This window comes from Amaranthus tricolor, chromosome 14, assembly GCF_026212465.1.
Source record: "Amaranthus tricolor cultivar Red isolate AtriRed21 chromosome 14, ASM2621246v1, whole genome shotgun sequence".
NCBI lineage: Eukaryota > Viridiplantae > Streptophyta > Magnoliopsida > Caryophyllales > Amaranthaceae > Amaranthus > Amaranthus tricolor.
Genome location: NC_080060.1, coordinates 4,016,700 through 4,040,134, shown reverse-complemented (window position 1 = coordinate 4,040,134; position 23,435 = coordinate 4,016,700). Strand labels below are relative to the sequence as shown.

Genomic DNA, 23,435 nt, shown 5'->3' with positions numbered 1-23,435 from the left:
ATCAATTTTGCAAATATAAATTTTGTGCATTATTGATAAATATTAAATACAAATCCTACGAATTTTTTGAATAAAAATAAATATTATATTTATAAAATTTAATTTGTAAAAAATACTCTTAACTAGCTAAAACTTTCAAAAAATATTAATGGATATATATTCTCAATAGTGGCCTCTTTAATGGATGAACAAATAATTCTTTTTCAATTATATCTTAATTATGCATGTAAAGGCAAACCCTTTTTGGTCTTTATGAAAAATCCGCTACCAAATAAAATTCCATTACACTTCAAAAAGAAAATTTTAAAAAGAAAAAGAATGTGTATATGTTTACCTAACAATCATCCATGTCCAATAAGATTAGTGAGGTTTATTTATTAATTAAAATTTTTAGTAATCATTACATACCAAATAGGCTAATATGCATTGTTCATAAAAGCTAAAATTATAAATTATGGTTTGAAGCTAGCGATAAAAATATTGTGGCAAAAACACCCTTAGCTCGAGATTAGTGCTTAAACATCAATGTCAAATAAGAATAATGTGTCTAATTAAATTTGGAATCACTATAATCATATATTGAAATAGTATGTGTAAGCTATTTTAACATAAATATTTTTAATTCTAAAAGAAAATTATATCTTTAGAATTAGAGCTCTTATAATGTTGTTTTAACAAATAAAATAATGCAAAAAAGTTCACATTTTCTTAGTTATTCACTTATTTGAGTGTTATTATCGTTTTTAAAACTTAAGATATATTAAAGACTAGTTATTTCTGCACTTGTATTATAAACTATGAATTATTTTATTTTGTTATTTTTATGGAAAGATAGTCCAATAAGTTAAGAAACCTTTCTCTTAAGGATAATATTACTATATTTGGATATTCTATGTTTCAATAACCTTTAAAGATTTGAGCTTTATTAGGACTTACTAAAAGAAGAATAAAATTGCAAGGGATCAAACATCTCCTTTGCATTACTATAGCCTACCCTATGTCTTCTAGCCTCTAGGCTACTCTATCCTTTTCTTTTTTTTTTCATAATTGATTATCAACATTACTATTTATCAGGGGTAGAGCAAAGACTATATGGACTTTATTTATTTTATGTTTAGAAAATTGACGTCCTTCGTCAATTATTATCGATAAAATAGCGACTAAATTTTTCGCAAAAAGTTAACATTGGTATGTTTTGAATCCCTAACCAATAATATCAACATTACCAATTGAACTTATACTTAATTGATAAACCATAAGGAGTTTATTAATATATAAGGCTTCTGTTTTCTAAGAGCCCTAGACGGTCAGACCCCTTGAATGGGCTAGAATTGCCCCTGCTGCTTATGCGTGTGCAAAAAGCCTCTGAAATCATAGAAATTGTGTTGTTAAATTGTATCGTGTCGCGTCACCTATTTGTAGGGTTTGATTTAAGAAGTCAAATGTGTAAGAGTGCATATATATTAGACCATTTATCAGCTCAGCTGGCATCCAAGAATATCTTCTATCAAAAAAATTACTATGAACAGAAAAAAAAAACAATCAGTAGCCAGACCAAATCAATGAAGGAGAAAGCATGATGCAACAATAATCTATAATCATTCATATAATTGTACCAATTTTTTTGATAACGACAGAAAGATTCTCAATTTCCCTGTAAATTTCCTCTGTTTTTGGATGAGACTTGTCATTATACACAAATTTACAGACTGATCCCCCTAATTCTATCCAACTACAACCCACTTCTTTCTTCACATCCCTTTCTTTCATCTCTGTTCTAATGTTTTCTGATTCATCATACAATCCTTTCGCAGCATACATATTCGATACTAGTACATTCATCTCTGCACTCAAACGATTAGTTATCAAAATCTTTTCTGAAACGATCTCCCCAAGTGCAAAATTTCCATGTAACTTACAATAGTTTAGTAAGGTTTCCCAACCATAAGATGGAAAATTATGCAATGGCAATTGTTTAAGTAACTCATATGCCTCATATAACATGCCCGATCTTCCAAAGAGATCGATCATACAAGCATAATGCTCAGGCATCGGAGTAATATTGTGCTCGGTTTCCATAGACTTGAAATGATTTTGTCCCTCTTTAACTAGACCCCAGTGTGCACAAGCAGTTAAAAGGGCTAAAAATGTAACGTGGTTAGGTTTACAGCCTGTTTGGATCATACAAGAATGAAGCTCGAGTGCTTTACCTGCCGATCCATGGTAGGCTTGTGCCACTATCATGGTGTTCCAAGTCACAGTATCTCGGTAATCCATGCTCCTGAACAATGTTTCTGCATCGTCTATTAGCCCGCATTTGGAATACATAGATATAAGTGAACTCGAAACCAATAGATCATGTACATAGCTCGCCTTGATTATTTGTTGATGGATTGCTTTACCCCAACTGTGCAGAGCAAGTGCACCACATATAGACATTATGGTTGTGTATGTTGTTTGATCGGGCCTAAATTTATGTCTTATCATCCGAGAATACCAGATTAAAGCTTCCAATGTCGAAAAACCTGAAATCAATGTATTCCATGAAGCTGTATCTTTAAGAATCATATTGTTTACGAAGAAATTTAGCGCGTTTATCATGTCTCCCTCACGGACAAACCCATATAGTATCGAATTTGATGAAATGATATTCTTCTCTGACATCTTCCCATACAATTCTAGAGCCTCTTTCAATCTACCATTCTCAACAAGTCCAGCAATCACACAATTCCATACAACAATGTCCTTATTTGCCATTGAGTGGAAAGTTTTCAAACCTTCATCAACCATACCACATTGCATATAACTGCGGATAATAGCAGTCCAAGCTTGCGCGTCTTTTTCGAAAGGAATATCATCAACCATAGCTTTTGCCTCATTTATAAGACCTGCTCTTGCATAACAAGTTATCATACAAGTCCATGAAGCTAGATCATGCCTCGGCATGCTCGAGAATAGCTCATATGCTTCTTTAACACATCCCTCTTTAACATAACCACTCAACATTCTTTTGTAAAGACCAACATCAGGATTACTGCATTGATCAAATAATTTTCTAGCATCATCAACTCTTCCAAATTTTATATACCCATTTAACATTATATCCCAACAAACATGGGTTTTGATTTTATTGTGTATTTGATTGAACAAAACCCGAGCTTCTTCCAACTTAGAACACTCAATATACCCACTTAACATTGCAGTCCATGAAACAAGATTCTTGGTGGGCATAACATTAAAAATGTGCCTTGCTTCATCAATCATGTGGTTTTTACCAAACCCAGATATCATACAATTCCAAGTCACCACATTTCTTTGCGGCATTTCTTCGAACAGTTTACGTGCAGAGTCAATATCACCAGTTTTAAAGCAAGATGTAATTTTCGTGTTCCATGAGAAAGTATCATGATTATTTGATGAATCAAATGAATTACTCCTTAAACCCCGAAAGAAACCGTATGCTTTAGCAAAGAGCACGCAATTTCGAGAATTGAAAACGTAGAAACAGGAAATGTGTTTCGCAAAAGCTGGAACAGCCATAGGCGTAGGTGGTAGGCTTCAGCTGTACTTGGTCATAATTGATTAATTACTAGTTCTATATGTGTAAACTGTAAATAAAAGCATACATACAGCTTGGTAATATAGGAGAATGGTTTTTGACAACATCGCCATTGATGACTGATCATGCAAGACTTCGTGGTATACACTAGTATTTTTACTTATTTTATAGGTCCTCTGTTTCGAAATATTCACTATATTATTCTTATTGATACTATTCATTGTTTAAGCTTATTTTATATATTGCGGCTAATGAATAAGAAAAACTATAGTTAAATGGGATTTTGTTTGAATCGTCTAATCGCATACTTTTATAATAGTAACTCTTTATAATTTTTAGATGTGTATATTTCAATATAAAAATGATCGAAATAACACATTGGATTGAGTATAAAGTTAAATGTAGCAAGTATATTGAAACGGATAAAATAGCGATTAAAATAAAATAATTAAAATTTTTGATTTGTTAGTTCATACTCAATCGATCTTACCGCTCTGTTGACAAATCTACTTCTAGCTGATTAGTTGATTTGTTGGCTTTCTCACAAAAATATATTTGTCAATTTTTAAAATTGCTTGAATAAGTGACTTTAGACCAAAATAAAAAGATTTATTTGAGTTGTGATTTCTAATAGTTGTCTGGATTGTTAGCTTATATTTTCTCTAGTAAAAATTAACAAATAATAATTAATATATCAAACATCTTTAGTAACGTTATTTTATAAAACGAATTAGTCAGGTAAGCAATATGATGAAAATCTTCTATGAACTTTGAACAAAACTAATTGATTTGATTATTAATATAGATATATTTTGTAATATATATTGTTCAAATCCAAATATATGAAGTTTATAGTTTAGAGTTTTCTAATCTAAAATATTTAAATTCATAAATCTAATTTTAATAACATTCCAAACTTAAAAAAATAAAATTCACCTATTTTGTGACCAAAAGTTTATCATGTTCATTCACTCAAACATCCCAAGACAATATTAGAAAATCAAATTTCAAAGATTTTCTAAATGCCTCTAAAAAATACTATTAACTTCGATAGTGGCTTTATTACACCTTTTGAAAATGCAAGTACCGTATGCCTTCCAAATTCCGCTACAAGCCACATGCCAAATAAAATAGCCTTTTTAAATCACTCCACCACCTACCATCTTTTTCTTTTTTAAGATAAAACATTAAATAAAACTAATCTTTTAAACTACAATGCACAAACATTTTTTCTTAACATGGTAATAATTAGGGTCTACCTTTCGAATTCATGTCAATTTTTTATATGATATCTTAGGTTTATTTATTTTAATTTTTTATATATGTAAATATGATTTGATTTCTATATTGATTATTTCATATTGAATCGAGCCATAATCATTTTCGATAAATAAAATCTTTTTGAATAATTGGTAATTATGAAGCATCATACGCATGTCATGTTAATAGGGAGTTTCATGACAAGTTCACTCACTAACTTCTTGTTCCCCTTCAACCTACTTTAGTTAATTAGGTGAAATTTCTTTGATTTGATTAAATTTTCCATGACAAAAGCCAAAAGAATCATACCAACATCATGTACCAACATCTTAAACTTAAAAATTAAGCAAGTCAAACCAAAACCATCATGACAACTTAACTTAAAGAAAATTTTAATTTCTAGATGAATAAATGTTCTTAATAGGGTGTATTACAATAGAATTTAGATCAAAATATGAAAATCAAATCCCATTAAAATTAATGATTTTCCCATTTTTTCAACTCTTTTGTATAATAATCTATCCATTGCCTTAAATCCCTCTATACAAATGCAAACTAATCCATCCCTTAAATTTTCTTTTCCCCAATACAAACTTACACAAATTCTTCTAACCCTTTTAATTTTTCTACATTATAATCACAATAACAACACTCTTCAACCTTCTTAAAACATACATGATCATAATTTGCACCATTATAATACTCTTCCTTGCAACTTTGATAGAAAATACAACTCATAATTACATCAAGAACTAATATCATTGCATAAATGTAAGCAATAAGAACTCCTTCTAGGGCAACAAGCCAAATTGCATTACTATGAAACTTGGGTTTATGTGAATTTGCTACAATTCTAAGATGAAACAAAGCCTCAATTGCAGCAAGACCAAGATTAATAGGCACAGCTAAAGCCAATGCAGTTGAAGTTTTCCCTTTGATCAAGACCCAAGCTTTAAGAATTGATAAAAACCCACCTTTCCTTTCAATTCCTGATGAAATTAGGGCTAAATTGCATATAATTAGTGCATTTGCAAGGATAATTGAATAGAAAATGGCACTTATGATTGAAAAGAGAAGAACCCATTTAGGGGAATTGAGATGGAATCCTTCTAAGAAGTTGAATGTTAAGAAAACAAGGGAAAAACATGTTGCATTTGTTGCAAAAAGGATGAAAGTGTTGCAAAGATGAGTTGAAAGAATTGGGTTGTAAAGATCAATGAATGAAGATGGTTTTTGATTTTGTGTAAGAAAATGGATGATTGATGATTTGGCTAAAAGAAGAAAGGATAGTGAAAATGGGAGAGTGATTATAGAGGAGGATATTGTTTGACATAGTTTTAGGCTAACAAGGGAAAATAAATCATTGGAAGGAGAAAAACTCGTGTCAGGGCTGGTTCTGGGCATGTGCAAGGTATTCGACCATCGAGGAATGAGTGCCTGAGAGATCAACAAAGATAAGGAGAAAGGAAGTATTATGAAAGTAGAAAATGTAGTGAAATATTGATAGTGTTGAAGAAATGTATGAATAGACTTTCTAATGATTTTTCTTGCTCTAGCCATTGAAATTGTAGGATTTTCATCCATTGACAAAGAAAATATTGTAATATGATATTGTGATTTATAACAAAGTTTGTAATTTTGAGAAAGTGATGTAAAATTGAAGGGAAAATGATGTGAATGATAAATTGTTAGCTTATAAATGAAGGTTTTTTTTGATAAGAGAAAGCAAAGGAGTTTTGCCTTGTTTATAGCTTTTTCTCTCTTTAAGGGAGTGTAATGATTAAGGAGTAATATGAATAATTAAGGAAAGGGGTTTTGATGTTTCTAGTCTTTTATTAAAGTAATAATATACGTAAATAATGGAAACAGTATTTCTTTTTCTTAATTGGTGGTGGAAGTTTGGAAGGGGTGTTTGGAAAATGGTGGTATAAAAAGATTATGGAATGGATAGGCCAACAACTTGGGAATAGAGAGTGAAAATAGAGTACTCACTTTGGTGAGTTGGACTTTTAAATAGTGGGAAAGATAAGAATTTTAAAGATTTTTAATATCTTACTTAATTTTTCAATTCTTAAAACAATAATTTATTTGATAAGTATTTGGCCTGTTAAATTGGTGGTTGAGTTGGATTTTTAATTGTTCGGGTTTCATTAGACCTATTAGATTCTGATTTGACCTAATCGATCTAATTGTTTTTCCTAAAATTTATTGAATTTAGAGTTTTGTTAATTTTTATTATTATTTAAAGCTGAATTTTCTTATTATGATATATTTGGTAATATGAAATTTATTTATAAATGTTGAATTGAGCTAATTCTATAAAATTTCAATAACAATGTAAAATGGACCAAATGTAAAAATTTAAAAATTCAAAAAAAACTAATCAATTGTCATTTGAATTTTTAGTACCAAAATTAAATTCTTCGTTTTTAAGTTTCATATTGTCAAAAACTACCTCACATAATACATAAAAATAATACAAAAATCATTTATAATAGTTACCGTTTTCCGGTTTCTTGGTAAAAAAAAAAAAACCAATAATGTTTATTGACTGTACATTATATATTGACTTTTGCTAGCAAATTGGAGATGTGGCTTGTTCGTGAGGTCGTATCACTATTATTAATAATCTGCATTATCAATCCTTATCATGACATCCAAATCTGAACTGTAAGCATATTTGAGCAGTGTCTTCTTAATTATTCAAGAGATTGAAATTATTTGATAAATTATTTGAGATTATAATTTTAGTGAAAATATATCACAACAAAAGATATTGTAATAATAATTTTTTTTTTATTTCAGTAGGTCGAGGAAAAAAAATTTAAAAGTGACGGATAACAAGAATATATTAAATTCGGGTGGCTTTGTCTTATTTTAACTGTGATAAAATTCAACTCTTTGGTAATAATTAAAAAAATAATATCCTTTTAAAATATGTGTGTTATACATAGGACTAGGAGCATGTTTGTAATTTCTATGTTCTCTAAAGGAATGTTTTCTAATTTCTATGTACAAGAAAAATGAAAATAATGATAGTTCATAAAGAGGAAAAGTTGGGAAGATTTTATGGCTGAAATTTAATTTTTGATTTTTTTATATAGTAGATAAATATTTTTTTTTCGCATGGTGATCTTAAACTTTTATAACGATATTTTTTTCATAAAAACGTTTTAATCATTCTTATGAGGCTTTTTTTTTGAAAATATGTTCAAAATGTGTACTTAATTTAACAAAATAACTTAACATTTTGTCTACCACATGAGAAAGGTTAAAGTTAGAGGTTACCATATGGATTAAAAAAATATTTTATTTATCACATTGAAAAGTTAAAAACTTAAATTATTACGTAAAATTAAAAAAGTTATTTATTCAATGACTAGGAAATTTCGTTCTATCATAAATTCAGTATTCTTTTAGAATGAAAATAGACTTTAGCCTTAAATTTATATGAATTTGTTATTTGCAAAGATTCTCTAACTTATATACAAATAAAAAAAAAATTAAAAAATAGAAATGTTTTGCTATGTTTTGAATAATAGCTATTTGGAAAATTTTTACTTATTTTGGCACAAATTGAGAGTTAGATGAATAAATCATACAGTGCCTTTCTTGACAGCTTTTGAGCCCTAGGTGAAAATTAAAAAAAAACGCTCTTATATAAGTAAAGTTCGGTTTTTTTTTCTCCAACTATGTAGTTCAGATTTCATGCGCTTAACTGAGAAACTTAATGCTATAAGTTCGATTCATGTTAGAAGCTACTCATGCAAATAATAATTTTTAATTATAAGGACTAACTCAAATTTGGGCCCCTTCATGAGCTTGACCCTAGACAGTTACACCTGAAAACTACCCTCAGGAACGGTCATGCATCTATTATAATTGAACAAGTTTCTACGAATAGCGAGTGCAAATCATCTAGTCAAAAAAGTTGATAAAACAAATTTGTCAAATCAATCAGTTCAGCCAACTATCAATTAAATCACCTAGTCTAAGTAGTTGATAAAATCAAATTATTAAATAGTCATTTCAATTAAATATAATTAATATCAAATTAATCACTTCAATTATTATCAGTTATCACTCATCTTAAAATACTTCATTTTTATTGTAATCAACGAAGCCACAACACGGAATATATTTGCTTGATTGTTCCTAAATCTGAGGACTGAAAAAAGCTTGGTCGAGGTAACTTTATTCCAGGTTTTAGTTTGGGATAAACAAAGCAAATCTAAAGACTACATAATTCATTTAAAAGCTATAGCCTATAGCTATCTCCTATCACTTGCTCTTTATGGTTGGATTCCTCATAAAAAAAATAAAAAATGCAACTCATAGCCTTTTTTATATCTCCACTAAATTTGTAAAATGACTATTTTTAGACGCAATTCCAACTAAATACTATAAAAAATAATAGCCACTTTTTATATTTTGGATGAATTTTATTTTTTACGACTAGCACTATTATCATTACAAAATAGAGGAAAGAAAGAAAAGAAAATATAAAGATTTTATTTTATTAATTTGAATATAAAAATAAAAGAGAAGAAAAATAAAAAAAAGAAAATACATTTACATGTTGTGTCGAACAAATCTTTTTATTGTTAAAAGATTTGTAAGGAACAAATCAAAAATAAGATTTGAAAATCCCCTCTCCTTCTCTTTCATTCAATCTCTATTTTCATACTTAAATGTCATCAAATTGAGAGGAGTTATTTTTAAAAAATTACATTTTAATAAACTTATTTTAGAAAAAATATTTTTAAAAATTGTAAGTGATTATCCTCAATTACATTGTATTTTGTCATGGTCTCGTGGAAGAACATAGGCACTAATCCACTCATAACACGCATGCATCGTATTAAGCTGAATCGAATTAGATTTTTTTTAAAGAGAAATCAAATTAGGTTGGATTTTTATAATGCATGGTATTTAAATTTTAGATACAGTTTTTAAACACATAAGAGTTTAAAACCACTGAAATAAACAGTATTTTGAGCTATAATTTTTCTTTTACATAGATAATTTCATTATTTTTTTTATACTCATCCACACATTATAACTCTTATTTAATATTATCCTTACAATTCAAATGGTCCTACTTTTTTAAATCTTTGTTGAAAATTTTTTGTTGCAATCTATAAAGCATTGAAGGAGTATAATTTAGTGACCGAAAATTTGAGTTAACAATGGTTATTTGAACAAGAAGAATATTATTTAGTGACCCAACATTTGAGTTAACAATAGCGTTATTTCGAGAAGTAGTAAACACATGCGCACGATGAAAAATACTGAAGAAAAAACATGTACTAGAGTTAGGTATATGAAAGGAACCAGTACAAGAAGAAAATTATGCTCTTCAATGTCCAGGAGTTTCCGTAACAAGAATCTAGTTATTGTCTATAGAACAAAGAAATACAGTTTCAATAAACCACAACATTCATTGCGGAAAAAAAGATATGCTACACACTCGGAGTAACGAGTAAATGAAATCGAATTATCTTACAGGGGCATCAATTATAGTAATCATTTATTACCACGATTACTATTGTAACCTACAGCCTTGCTCTTCTTGTCTAAGGTAAATCAATCCACATCTTATTCTCTGCACTCATATGAACACATAAATGGAAAGTTAGGGTCCAGATTTATGCTCAATTGTTCTGCTTAAAAGGAATGATCACAGTACCTCTAATGAGTCTTTTAATCGTAGAAGTTCTAGTCTCTCGGATGGTCTTCTCCTTGTTAAAGTGATTAGCTATGGTATAAAACATAGATGCAGGATTACTATAACTTAGCATGAGTGAAAAGGGACAAAGAGGTGAAGGAGAGGCCGGAGAGAGACAGATGAACATACCCAGAAGCTGAAACGCTCAGGATCCTCATGTGAGGGCATCATAGCTTCCACATTAAGGAGCTCAGCGAGACGTCTTCGATCTAAAAAGCAAAAAGGCACTCAGAAATATTACACAATGCTCCACAAAATTCCTTGAGCAAAAGAATCATAGAAATCTATGACACTAGTAGAACACACGCACAAGCATAGAAGATGATGGCTTTATTTGGCTTATATGACCAATTGGAATATTAACGCTTTGTATAGGTTAGTTTAATTAGTTAGTAGCATTAGCTGTTTTTAGAAAAACTTTGTAAATTCAGTTTTTATCAACACCTAGCAATGGAGATTAAACTAAGAGAGATTCATATAAAACTTTCTCCTTCTCCTGTAAAATTTGACAAGATCGAGGAAATGCCTATTGAAGATGAGCCTAAATTGTCAGTATTTATTCACAATTCTACATCTTGAACAAATGCCCTATTTGGCAATTATAATTTGGAATTTTTATTGATTCAAAATCTGAGGAAATCTAAAAAGCTCTCTAGGAATATTGCAGATTAATTCCAACCAGGCAATTCATATTCTTGATCCACTTAAAGAACTCTGCTTAGTACTCCATTCAGAAATATAAATGCCACCCATTTCAGACTAATCATCATTCTTTGCCTATGTATTACCACCCGTATAAGGCTGTGTACTGATTGATACATCAACAGTGGAAACATGCACTGCAGAAGATCCTCAGACCACCTACTTAGTAGTTGGTATCATCCAAGCAACACCAAACCCGTCAAGAAGAATTCCTATGCATTTAAAAGTTTTCCACAATCACCTAAAGCCCAACAAAAACTTGTCTTCAAAAGAATAATGCCAAAGCGTTAATCCCAAAACATTATGGTTGGCTATATACACTATAAATAACTCCCCGTGGTTGTCTTGTTTTTCCTTAACCTCTTATACTCAAAACCTATGTGCCCTTGTTCATTATATATGTACTCGGCAATGTGGCATGGTGTTTACGGGCGACGGCCTCTACTCCTAGGTCTTCAAAAGAAATTTATCTTTGATGACAGTAAAATTGCACCATCTTGGCCTGCATGAAAATTAAACCCCTTAATGTTACATATTCATCACCAAATCCAATTTCTTTATGCTCATTTTGCTTCACAACCATCCCTAGAAAATCAATCCTCCCAACTCTACTAATAAAATTTCATCATATATGACTTTTAATAATTCTCTTAGTCAATACATCGCACCACATTTTACATCATATTTGTCTCTTTGAACCTTTTTGTCTATCATCATCTTCCTACAGCACCATGTGTCAATGAAAAAGGAAAATCATAACACTCCCAAGTCCCAACTCTTTAGCTAATATTCCTAAATCAGAATTGACAAGCATACTTATCTCAATTGGTATCCCTATGCTTCTCCAAATTATTTTATATTGTCTAGATGATCTAGACCATATCCAACTAGAAATAGCTTAAACTAAGAGTGAGAATAATAAATGAAAACATGTTTTCTTTTCTAATAGAATGTGCATTTTTGTACAACTGAATAGTATATCTTTTATTTTATATTGAAAGTGTGTATTTAGAAATACAAACATGTATCCAGTTTTAACACAAAGTACATCATCCATTTAAGCTGGAAATACTGCTGTTAAATTGGAAAACATTCACTTGAATAGAAAAAGGATAATTAAGTAAAAAGTCAAGGACATAATTCCGATGAAGAACTAGGTAAACATTTCAGGCAAAGAAAAGAATTTACTATCTTCTTCAAAAAGAAGCTCAACAAATCATTCACACCACTCATTTCAGTCATTTGATACAGTGTCATCCACTCATCTTAAATCCTAACACAAACAGTCAATTGTGAGAAATTGAAGAACATATCTGATTAGTATCATTTTATCCAGTTAAAGGTCATCTTTATATAGTAAAACAGTTAACAGTCAATTTTGAGAAAATTGCTGAATGATTGAACTGTTAAGTTTTTCTTTTTACTCAGAAAAAGAAACACAAAAGCTATTTTACGATGCTGTTGCAGACTAATGAAGCAAAAGAAGAAATTGCTCATTGAATAAGGTCATTTTGTCATCACCTTGTTTTGCTGCTTCTTTTGCCCTCATCATCCACATTCGAGCAAACTCTGCAGCATGATTTGTCGTTTCCTGCAGCTGTTAATGCCCACAATTCAAGTCACTAACATCACATGGCTGATGCAAAACAAAACTACTTAACTAGACCACAGTTCTTGAAATTCCCAAATTCCAATACAGAATAAACAAAGCTCTGAAATGGACATTTAACGTTGAGGTTGTAATGAGGTGAGCTAAATACTAGACTTCAAGCACTTGAATTTCCTTTATTTCCGAGAGAAGAACCTTTAAAACAGTCCAAATCTCGACCTAAATAATCACAACAGGAAATACTGAAGAAGAATTATGCGACAACATTAAACTCTGATCCAAAGACGTTTGTTTGACTAAAATGCTGAAAATAATACTAAATTACTAGATCTGGAAGAAATCTTTTCATACATCTTTTCTCTCTCTTGTTCCTTCTGGTGGATATATATCATGTATCCATTCTACCTCTGCAACACGGTAACTGCATAAAGCAAGGGACTAGAGATTACATAATAGGTTTAATAAAGATCCATAGCTACCATAGCAAAGAAAGAGATATATTACCCATCTTGATCCCAAGATCGAAGGATGCGAAACCTTCTGCGTCCTTCAACCTACAAAAGATAGAATTTAAATTTGCAACTTCTTGAAAAAAGGAAGAATACAACTTTGGAAAAGGAAGATCATTAAAAAATGAGCAAGAGGAGGATGTAAAAGCATGACATAAGTCCATAAGAAAGGATGGATAAAAAAAAGCTAACGGAAAATATACACTCTACAATACCACTAACATGATACTCATTTAAAACCGGAGACCAAGACCCTTCAAATCAAGCTAATAAGCTTCAATGAATGAAGTTCTTGATTATTTAATTCCTATGTTCTAACAAGTATATAATAATAGATTATAATTAAACAATTTTATTTTGAAAAAATCATTACCATCAATGAAAAACTCAACCAGTTATGTGATAATGTAGATGATGGCAAAGGGAAGGTGCAGGAAACCCCGCATAGTCCTCTTCCCCCCGCCCCACTCGGTGAACAGATAGTGCTTTCTAATATTTATTACAGCTAGTCTCTTGAGAGACCGTCTCTTTGAGAGACGTATCTCAAGCCCGACCCATTAAAGATTAATGTTTACTTATTGTATTCTTAATGTCTACTTACATTATCCTTAATGCTTACTTACCGTATTCTTAATGCCTACTTTCAATATCTTATATGTCTACTTAAATCATTCTTAATGCTACTCACAATATTTTAGAAAATGTATAATGGGCCAACCCAATTAGAGATGATCTCTCAAAGAGACCGTCTCTCACAAGAATTTGTGTATTTATTATGGCTAATCTTCACAAAAGAAAGAAATAGATCGTTGAGAGATTCATTGGAGACCTTGTAAAGTCATCATCAAATCTTATTCTAGAGCATGTTTTGGATTTTTCTCCCAGATTTGGGTTTCCACATATAAAAGCTTGTTTTTGTTTTTGCTCCAAAAACTTAACTTCCAGTTGCCCTTAATATTATTGTTGATCACAAGATTGGAAACTGAAGCCGTTTTTCCCAACAAGTTGCTCTTGCCCCTTGTCCAATCAACAACAGAAACTATGGGAATCTATACTATATGCCTATGGTGCCTCTTCTGTCCTCACAAAGTACCTCTGTACTCACTATACAGAAAACAAATGCAATGGCCAAGAAAGAATCTCAAAGATGATGATTTATAATTTTATCCTACCTCTATATAGAAGCGTCCATCAGGAAGTGGCTCACATCTGCAAGAAGAGATGTAAAAATAGAATTCAATTTCCGACTACATTACCAAACAGAAAGTCAAAAACAAAGAACTAGATGATTATGTCTTAACACATACTCTGTTATCTCCACTTCACAAGCAAAGTCAGCAATGTGACCTGTTGTGGAATCGAGTGTGACCTACAACATTCATAGAAAGTGTAAGCCTATAAGGGGAATCCTGAAAAATTAAGGTGGAGACAAGTGATTAGTCACAAGATTCTACCATTCCCATCCGATGATTCCCTTCCATTATCCTCCTAACCTGTTGTTCAAGCAACAAGAAAATAAAACCACCATAATCTGTCATAAAACTAAGAATAACTATTGTCAGTTACTAAAATTGAATTCTAGCAACAAAATTGCAGTTATAACTCATGAAATTTATCACATGAAATTGTGATCTTCCATTTCATAGCTATTAACCTTTAAAAATTACCAGCTATGAAAAAACGAGATCAACCATCAACTTTGAACTGCATCTAAACCTAGAATTGAATATCAAAGACTTTTTAAGAGACTTCAGATATTGCTACATGAAGCACAGCGAGGGTATTGGCAGATTTAGAATCTCACATTAATGCCACTTACACAATCCAATTACAGCAACAAGAATAAACAACAGAGGACATACAAAAATAAGTTGATATTTGATTCTTCCTGGACATGGTCAAGGAAAATGGGTTTCCCATTACTTAAATTAATGTAGTAATTTTTGGTACTCCAACAGGCTATATTCACTTCCACCTTCCTAGCTCTCATTTTCTAAATCTCAAATCTTGCAAACATTATCGACCCAAAGAAATGGCATTAAAAAACATTTGAATAAAGTACAAACTGAAAACTTCCTCTGCCTTCCTCCTTGGATATAAAATCGTAACTGACTAGAAAGATCACTAATACATAAGTTCGCCAAATGGGGGCCAATTAATGGGAGTTGGGACATTGCCATCTTTTAGTCGATTAAAACCTTTTGTTTGAAGAACAATACAACATGTTATTACCCTTATGCCAAGCGGCTCCTTCCAGGTGTGGATTGAGAGGTCAAATATACACAATCTAACCCTTATAGTTACACAAAGGTTATTTCTGATTGACTCTTGATTGCAAACATCACTTACAGCTTTATATAAATAAGAAATACAAATTTGTTAATGTTCTATTTTACGAAAGTCCATTACAATATGAAACCAAACAATACAGCCAAGGAAAAAACAAAATCAGGAAATAGAGGATGCCCATCAAACACAGCAAGAGATACACACACAAACAAAAAAGATCACAAAACAATTCCAATCTCATCATTGTATTTAATTTAGCACATAACTCACCATAAGTCTGTAGCGAGGTTCAAAAATATTGAGTGGCAACTTTTCACAAGGGAGCACAGCGTCCATCACAAAAAGTGGCATCAAATCAACACCGAGTTTTACCAAATTGTCATTTTCTGATTTCCTCTCAGCATACTCCTCTGAGAAATTTTTCTGTATGATGTTGTTTAAAGTTACACTGAAAATAGTAAAACAAAAGCATATAAATAACATATATTATGACTAAATTATATTTGGGTCCGCAGTAAAATATTAAAATTTTGTTCAAGCGTATATTATTCCTACTATAAGATCATCTCCATGATTAATTAAACACTTTGAACTGATGTTCATTATTTTTTAAATAATTTTTGCGCCTTTTCTACCCAAGTTATCTTGAGTTTGATTTAGTTCACCACAATTCAGTTTTGCCTTTTACTAATTAATTAAACACTTTAAAGTGCTGTTCAATATTTACTTAAATACTTTATGGGTCTTTTCTACCCAACTTATCTTGAGTTCAATTTAGTTCAACCCAATTAAGCTTTGCCCTTTGCTCATTCACAGTTTAATTGATTTAAAAATCCTAATTATTGAGCACAAAATTTTACTATCCACTTTCCAGTTGACATATTTGTTACAAAAGACGATCATAGAAAAACATATTGTGTATTGCTAATCAAGGCATACACATTACATGCTGGGTATAATAGAATAAATTCCAAAGGAGACTGAAAATAAAACGCAAGCCCAAATATGAGAGAAAACCTGATAGCACATGTCCTTGGAGTGATAAAAAGCACAGTTCTACAAAGTGGACATTTATTACCTACAATTTCATACAGGGAAAGAGTAGCGGGCATTAGGTACAATAAGTTGAAACTAGAAGCAACCATTACAAGAAAGCAATCTCACTTCGGTCCATCGACTGAAATAGACATGAGCGACAAAATGAGTGACCGCAAGGCGTGGTAACAGGCTCATATAGTAGCTTTAGGCATAGGGTACAATCAAACTCATCAGTACGTTCTAGTTTTCCACGGCTTCTTCCACAAACTATACCAGCACACAATTTCTCCAAAATCATTAGAAGAGCTTGAAGATGGGTGCTGTGAAGCCAGAAAACAAAAAGAAAAAAAATGAAAACAACAGTCTTACAGGAGTACAAGCCGGGAAGTATGCGGCATAAGCCTCTGCAGTGTAGAGAGTAGGGAAGAGCTTTTACCTATGTGGATCCAGCTGCAGACCAGCAATAACAGCATCACGTGCCAGCTCATATTTCTCTAACTGCGCAATATAAAGAGATCTCTAGATCAGACACAAATGGGATGCAAGTCTTAGATCACTTCTTCGGAAATACTTAAGTGTTAATTACATATTCGCATGTTACTTTGTTGTAAGCTCTTTTTTTCTTTTGATGTGTACTTGTAAATTTGAATGTCGGTCAACATATCTTACAGCTTAAAGAATTATGCTTGCAACCGATTTCATTCAGCATGATGCATTCTCTCATAGATGCAACTACATGAAATAAAAAGGAGACAAGTTCCATGCATTCAAAGCAATTTCAATACATAATCTACAATAACTCAAATCCTTACCAAGAAAAGAGCATCAGCTTGCAATATGTACGACTTAATAGCATTATCTCTACAGCTCATCACCTTTTCAGCATCCTTCAATGCAAGCTGCATTAGTATTAAAGCAAACATCAGAGGAAGTCTGGTTTAATGTAACCATAGTTGAGATCTATACACGATCCTCAAAAGTAACAAGTACATGAAGGCAAAAATTCAACAATCTCACACATCAGTTGCCCCCACCCCCCCTCCCAAAAAAAAGGTAGTGCAGTAACAATGCACAGCATCTTAAAGATAATCTATACGAGTCATGACCAACAAAAGGCAGAATATAACATACATCACCATATAGCAACTATGTTGTAAAGATTATTGAGCTTATTGTGACCAAATCATAGGTCGAGTCGTCTAGACAATCACATAACTATCAACATAATGCAAGTGTATTTTCCCACTGTTTGACCAGACCATAGGCAAAATATCCACAGCATCACAGATCGTGACCATACTATAAAAGTTTTGAGATTATAGCGACCGAAACAACCGCAAAGTTATCAGCATTGACCGCAAAATTTGTTCTGCGACGGTAACCGTGGCCATGACGAAACCATATTTTTGCACTATGACACAGAGTCACAGACCACCATAGCATGAATAAAAGAAGTAGGGATCTTACTTTAGTTACATAATTTAATGTCAAGCAATATTAAAGTATATTGCAGCCTCGGATTCTACATAAAAATATTGTTTCCACCATCTAATCTTATTCCATCGTCATGCAATTTGAAATTCTAGAAAGAAGTTGCTACTTTCCACTACCTATGTAGTCTTCTATACAGCTAAAATAACCATGCTGCTAAGCAACCCACGGTTTACCCACCAATGTGGACAGATATCACAGATCCCTCCTTCTCACCACTCTCTTAAACATCCTTCAAAACTGACCATGTCTTTTCCTCCACATAAAGATTTTAAAGTAAAACAAAATGAACTATTTCAGGAACTAGGCCACAACCCAACTAGAAGGGACGAAAACTGAGCAAGACATCAATCCAGACTCACAATAAACTAGCATTACTAGTTTTAAGTGTGCCCTAAAAATGATGCAAACAATTCAAGGAGCAGCACATAAAATCCCAAGGCCACACGCAGACACAGAAATAGAACAAGAGAGTTTTGAAGCATACTTCAGCATGTGTTGTTGGATCCAGCCCATACAATGGATTACATTCAGAAACATCAGGGGCCCGACTTTTTAAAAAAAGGCTTAACCTGCAGAGTTTTATTAGTAAGAAATAACTATAAAAGGTAAAATTATGTAATCCTAAGTATAAAAAGGCAAAAAATAACTTAATAAACGTCAGAACCTGAGCGAAGTACCTTATGTAAGCTGCACATCTATTGCTCAGAATAATCGGATCCCCCGGTTTGACAAGAATGGCTTGTGAATAATAATTAATTGCCTAATTAATTAAACATTAATCAGCCACAAACCAGTCAAAAGCAGTCCACCCAAAAGATTCCTAAAGTAAATATTATTTGTAAACATCTTGCTCATTTTGTATATAAATTAGCTCAATATATCAAGAAAAAAAAAGAAATGACAAGAATAGTGATACTTCTATACGTGTGTTGCTATCCATTGTAGCTAGGGCCTAGGGGTGTTCAAAAACCCGACCCGCCTTAATCGGGTCGAGTAATGGGCCACAAAATACGTTGAGTCGGGTACCCGCCTACCCGTTAATGTTCAACACTAGCAATTTTCATATTTACAACAGTGAGGCAACTTTCATAGCTTCTGCATCATTCATTCTTCGCGAAATGAATATGTAAGGCAACTTTCATATTTACAAAAGCAACTAATCATACTTTCAAAGTATTGAGTTATAGGACTGCTGGCTTCTCATTTATACATGAATTTATTCATTGATTCTAGTTTCATCTAACAATTGAAGTTTTCATTGTCATGTCTAGCAATGAGTCACTTTGCTTCATTACATGAAACAATATCAATGCTCCAACCTTCAATCCAGATGATAAAACGCCAAAAACAAATCAACACAATAAAAATCGGGTACCGGTGTCCCGACCCGATTTATCCGTGTACCCGGATAAATTGATTCGGAATACGGGCCGTTAAAATAACTACCCGACTAACTGGATACCCGAATTTTCAGGTACCCGAAAAGTCGGGTACCTGGTTATGATCACCCCTAATTGCAGCACACTTTGAGCTTGAACGGGAACAGCTGGATGTTAAGACGGCTATCTTTCATGGTGATTTGGAGGAGATTCTAATAAGCAGCCCGAGGGATTTGACCTACAGATTGCTTAAGTCATTGTATGGACTGAAGCAATCCCCCCACAGCGGTACAAGAGGTTTGATTCTTTAAAGATTTTGCATGGGTTTGATCGAAATCCATATGATTACTGTGTGTATCATAGCAAGCTGGAGGATGGTTCCATGATCTACCTATTGTTGTATGTTGATGACATGCTAGTGGCGACAAAGAATAAAATCGATGTTACTATTTTATTGAAGGAGATGCTCAACTTGGAGTTTGACATAAAAGACTTGGGTGCAGCTCCAAAGACTTTAGGTATGGTGATCTATTATGATCGGGCTGGAGGTAAGTTTTTCTTGACTCAGACAAGTTACATTGAAAATGTTTTGTCTCGCTTTGGGATGGAGAAATCTAAGCCAATAAGTACGCCAACGATTGTGACCTATAAGTTGCCTATGTCTATTTCACCTCAAACTGAGGAGGAGATTTCTTATATGTCTAGATTTCCTTATGTCAACGCAGTTGGACATTTGATTTATGTTATGGTCTGTATTGCGCATGCTGCTAGTGTTGTTAGCAGTTTTATGGCTCGACCTGGGGGGGAGAATGCTGATAAGGAGTAAAGAGGATATTTCATTACCGGGACAGCTGATAGGGCTAGTGTACAGGATGTTATTCTGATTTTGATTATGCAGCTGATGTGGATACTAGGAGGTCTATGACTGGTAATTTGTTTGCCTTAGGTGGTTCTGTGGTAAGTTGGAAGTGTACATTGCAGTCTTCAGTTGTCTACTACTGATGCAGGTAAAGCATTATGAGTGGTTTTACTAGGAGACAAGTAGATCATGGGTCTTGGTTGGAGACTTGGCGGGATGTATGGCTAATGCATGACCTTTGCATCGGTTATGGCCATAGTGTAAAAATGTGGTAACAAACGCGATCGCGGTAATGGAACGATGATGCGGTAACGAGAGTAATGCGGTTATTATAACGCCTAAATATTGGTCAAAACCATAAGATATCTCTTGATATTGTCCAAAACACGTTTTTTTTACCCCTTTACAACGCTGGAAATATCGGTTCGTTGTTTTTGAAAACCTTTACAACGCGGACGATGCGATGCAATACGACCTTGTTTTTATATTATGGTTATGGCTTGAGATGAATATTCACTATGGGTATTGATGGGATCGTTTGTTGAATATGAGTTCTCGTCAAGGTAAAGATGCTGGTGTCGGGTGACTCGAACTGAGTCTAGACATGGGAAGATGAATCAAAGAAGAAGAGGTGTTCCAGAGGGTTGGCGACGAGTTGTCGCCTGGGAAAGGAATAATGCGATGAGTCGTCGCTTAGCAACTGATCTGGGAAGTTTGTTTTCACTAGGCAAAATGTTTCTCACGAGTCACGAGTTTTATTCAGAGGCAAAGCGACGAGTCGCCAGTTTGGACGACGAGTCGTCGCTTATTGCGGTTTTGCGGGCTGAACAGTGGTCTCTTGTAATTAGTTTTAATCTAATTCCTTTTCTAAGAGGCATACTATATAAACCCCTTTAATTTTAGGACTAGGGTTAACCACAAACACAAGAGAGAAAGTGAGCCACCAAATGAGATTGTCTTTGATACATCTTGTAATCTTGCATTTTATAGTGAATTTCCGATTCTCGGTGCTCGTCGACGTAGAATTCTTGGTGTGTTTGCATTGAATCTTTATTGTTTTCATTATTGGTTTCGATTATAGCTTCTGCTGTCGCACAACAAATCATAACTAATGAAGATCCACCAAATCAATGAGACAACAAATAGCTTAACATTTGACTAGACGACATTAAAGAAAGTCAAAGAACTCACAATTACAGCAACAAAAGAACATTTCACCATTGAATAAATATTCAAGTGAATTGACTAACCTCCTCATATCTACCACAACGAAAAGCTTGATTTCCACCTTGCACAAACTCAAACAACTGTTGAAATCTCTCATATGACATAGACGATTTTCCCTCATTCGACTACAATTCAAACACAATCACTTCAAATTCAAAATCACTTCAATCAACCAAAATCTATTCATTCAAATAACAAAAAACCAGTAAAAATTAAAAACAGTATCAGAAACTAACAAATTCTTCAACATCATCAATGCCGTCGGAGAAGTTAGCGATCAGCGATGAATTCTCCACATTAGACGACATTCTTTCTCTCTCTTAAATTGCTGTTTCTCTCTCTTTGTCTTGGTATTTTGTTCTTGCTAGTTGTTCTACATAATCTGAAGAGTAGGAGAAGAAGAAAGAGAGAGAAAGAGCAGAGAAAGAGGAAGAAAAAAGGAAAGAAAACATCGTGTACTTCCAGGAGTCTTACATTATACGCACGGACCATATTTTGTTACGTGGTCTGCCCCTTCCGAGTCTCCCCTTTTCTTTCTGTCCGCTCACTTTTTGTATATCCGACGTTTTCGTTTGGTTTCATCTTGAATTTGCCATATTTTACCAACATCCTATGGTCGTTCATCAAGTATTCAAGTTGATCAAGTGCTGGTCCCGGATAGCCCCCATGTTTAACTAATTAACTCTATTGGGTGGTTCCACACTTGAGGCCGCACTTTCTTTTATGGATATAAATTGACTTTTTTTTTCTCTCCTTAAATCCTGATAATAATTTTTTATAAGCGGAACAAACTGGATATGATGATGATGGTGGTTCGACAGTGAAATTGATCTTATTCAAAATTGACTTAAAACGATTTAAACTTGTTTTATGAAAGTGATGATTATTTTTTCTTATTATTTTTTAAAATTTTATATAAATATAAATTTGAATAAAACTGAATTTTTGAGATATAATTTAATAAAATTGAAAATAAGTAGGTTTACTCTAACCGAAGTGAAACTATAATCATCAAACAATTCTCTTATTTCTCTTTGATTTTTTTTCTTTGTCTCCCTCATCTCTCACTTTTTTCCTTGATTTTTTTACTTTAGACAAATCAATAACGCTTTTGATTAATTTTGAACACTTCCTTAAATATCATCAAAGTGAAGAAATTTGATAGAGCTCGAAATAATATGTTTAATCAACTAGTCTTATATGAGACCGTCTTACGGTGAGACGATATTAAAATAATAAGCCTATAAGCTTAAAGTTTTTATTATTGGACTAATTAACTCAAGTATGAAGGCATGTCTAACGGTGAGAGCGTTTCATAAGAATTTGTGATCAAAACAACAAAGTTCCTATGAGACGGCCGCATACGTGCGACTATTTACAGGTTCAGCCCATAATTTTAAAGTTGTCATTTTAAAGCTTAAATTGGACATTTTGGACCTTGAAATAGGCATTTAAGTCTTGGATTTGACAAACTTTAAACCATTGGAATAGACATTCTAAGCCTTGATTTAGATATTTTACAATTGGACTAGGTAAGTAAAATATATAATTAAGGTTTTGAGTAGAGGTTTTAAGAGTTAAAATTGGCATTTTAAGTGGCGGAATGGGTGTTTTAAGGATTGAAGTCGATAGTTAAAAAATTAAATTAAGCATATGGAGAAGGAAGATTAAGACTTAGAGTAGGAATTTTAAGTGTTAGATTTGACTTTTTAAGTCTTAAAATCGGTGTTTTAAGACTTGAATTCAACAAGGATAAAATTTTTTTAATCGCACGCGTGAAGC

At 32.6% G+C, this 23,435-nt stretch overlaps 3 protein-coding genes across 3 annotated transcripts; all 3 read right to left on the bottom strand.

Moving 5' to 3' along the window:
- Nucleotides 1–1,577: 1,577 nt before the first annotated feature.
- On the bottom strand, nt 1,578–3,694 carry LOC130800283 (pentatricopeptide repeat-containing protein At4g02750-like). The gene has a single exon (XM_057663739.1). The coding sequence runs from the start codon at nt 3,538–3,540 to the stop codon at nt 1,603–1,605; it is 1,938 nt and encodes a 645-aa protein (XP_057519722.1). The 5' UTR covers nt 3,541–3,694; the 3' UTR covers nt 1,578–1,602.
- A 1,719-nt stretch (nt 3,695–5,413) lies between these two features.
- On the bottom strand, nt 5,414–10,349 carry LOC130799197 (uncharacterized). Its single transcript, XM_057662306.1, has 3 exons — nt 10,326–10,349; nt 10,130–10,219; nt 5,414–6,256 (listed from the first exon to the last, which is right to left on the bottom strand). The coding sequence occupies exons 1-3, from the start codon at nt 10,347–10,349 to the stop codon at nt 5,414–5,416; spliced, it is 957 nt and encodes a 318-aa protein (XP_057518289.1).
- Nucleotides 10,157–22,207, bottom strand: LOC130799575 (uncharacterized). Its single transcript, XM_057662713.1, has 18 exons — nt 21,890–22,207; nt 21,677–21,778; nt 18,866–18,948; nt 18,673–18,757; nt 17,507–17,593; nt 17,131–17,192; nt 16,821–17,014; nt 16,674–16,734; nt 15,927–16,104; nt 14,822–14,860; nt 14,675–14,736; nt 14,540–14,576; nt 13,363–13,412; nt 13,210–13,279; nt 12,771–12,846; nt 10,677–10,756; nt 10,509–10,577; nt 10,157–10,424 (listed from the first exon to the last, which is right to left on the bottom strand). Exons 1-18 carry the CDS (start codon nt 21,959–21,961, stop codon nt 10,365–10,367), a joined length of 1,467 nt encoding a protein of 488 aa, XP_057518696.1. The 5' UTR covers nt 21,962–22,207; the 3' UTR covers nt 10,157–10,364.
- Nucleotides 22,208–23,435: the final 1,228 nt, after the last annotated feature.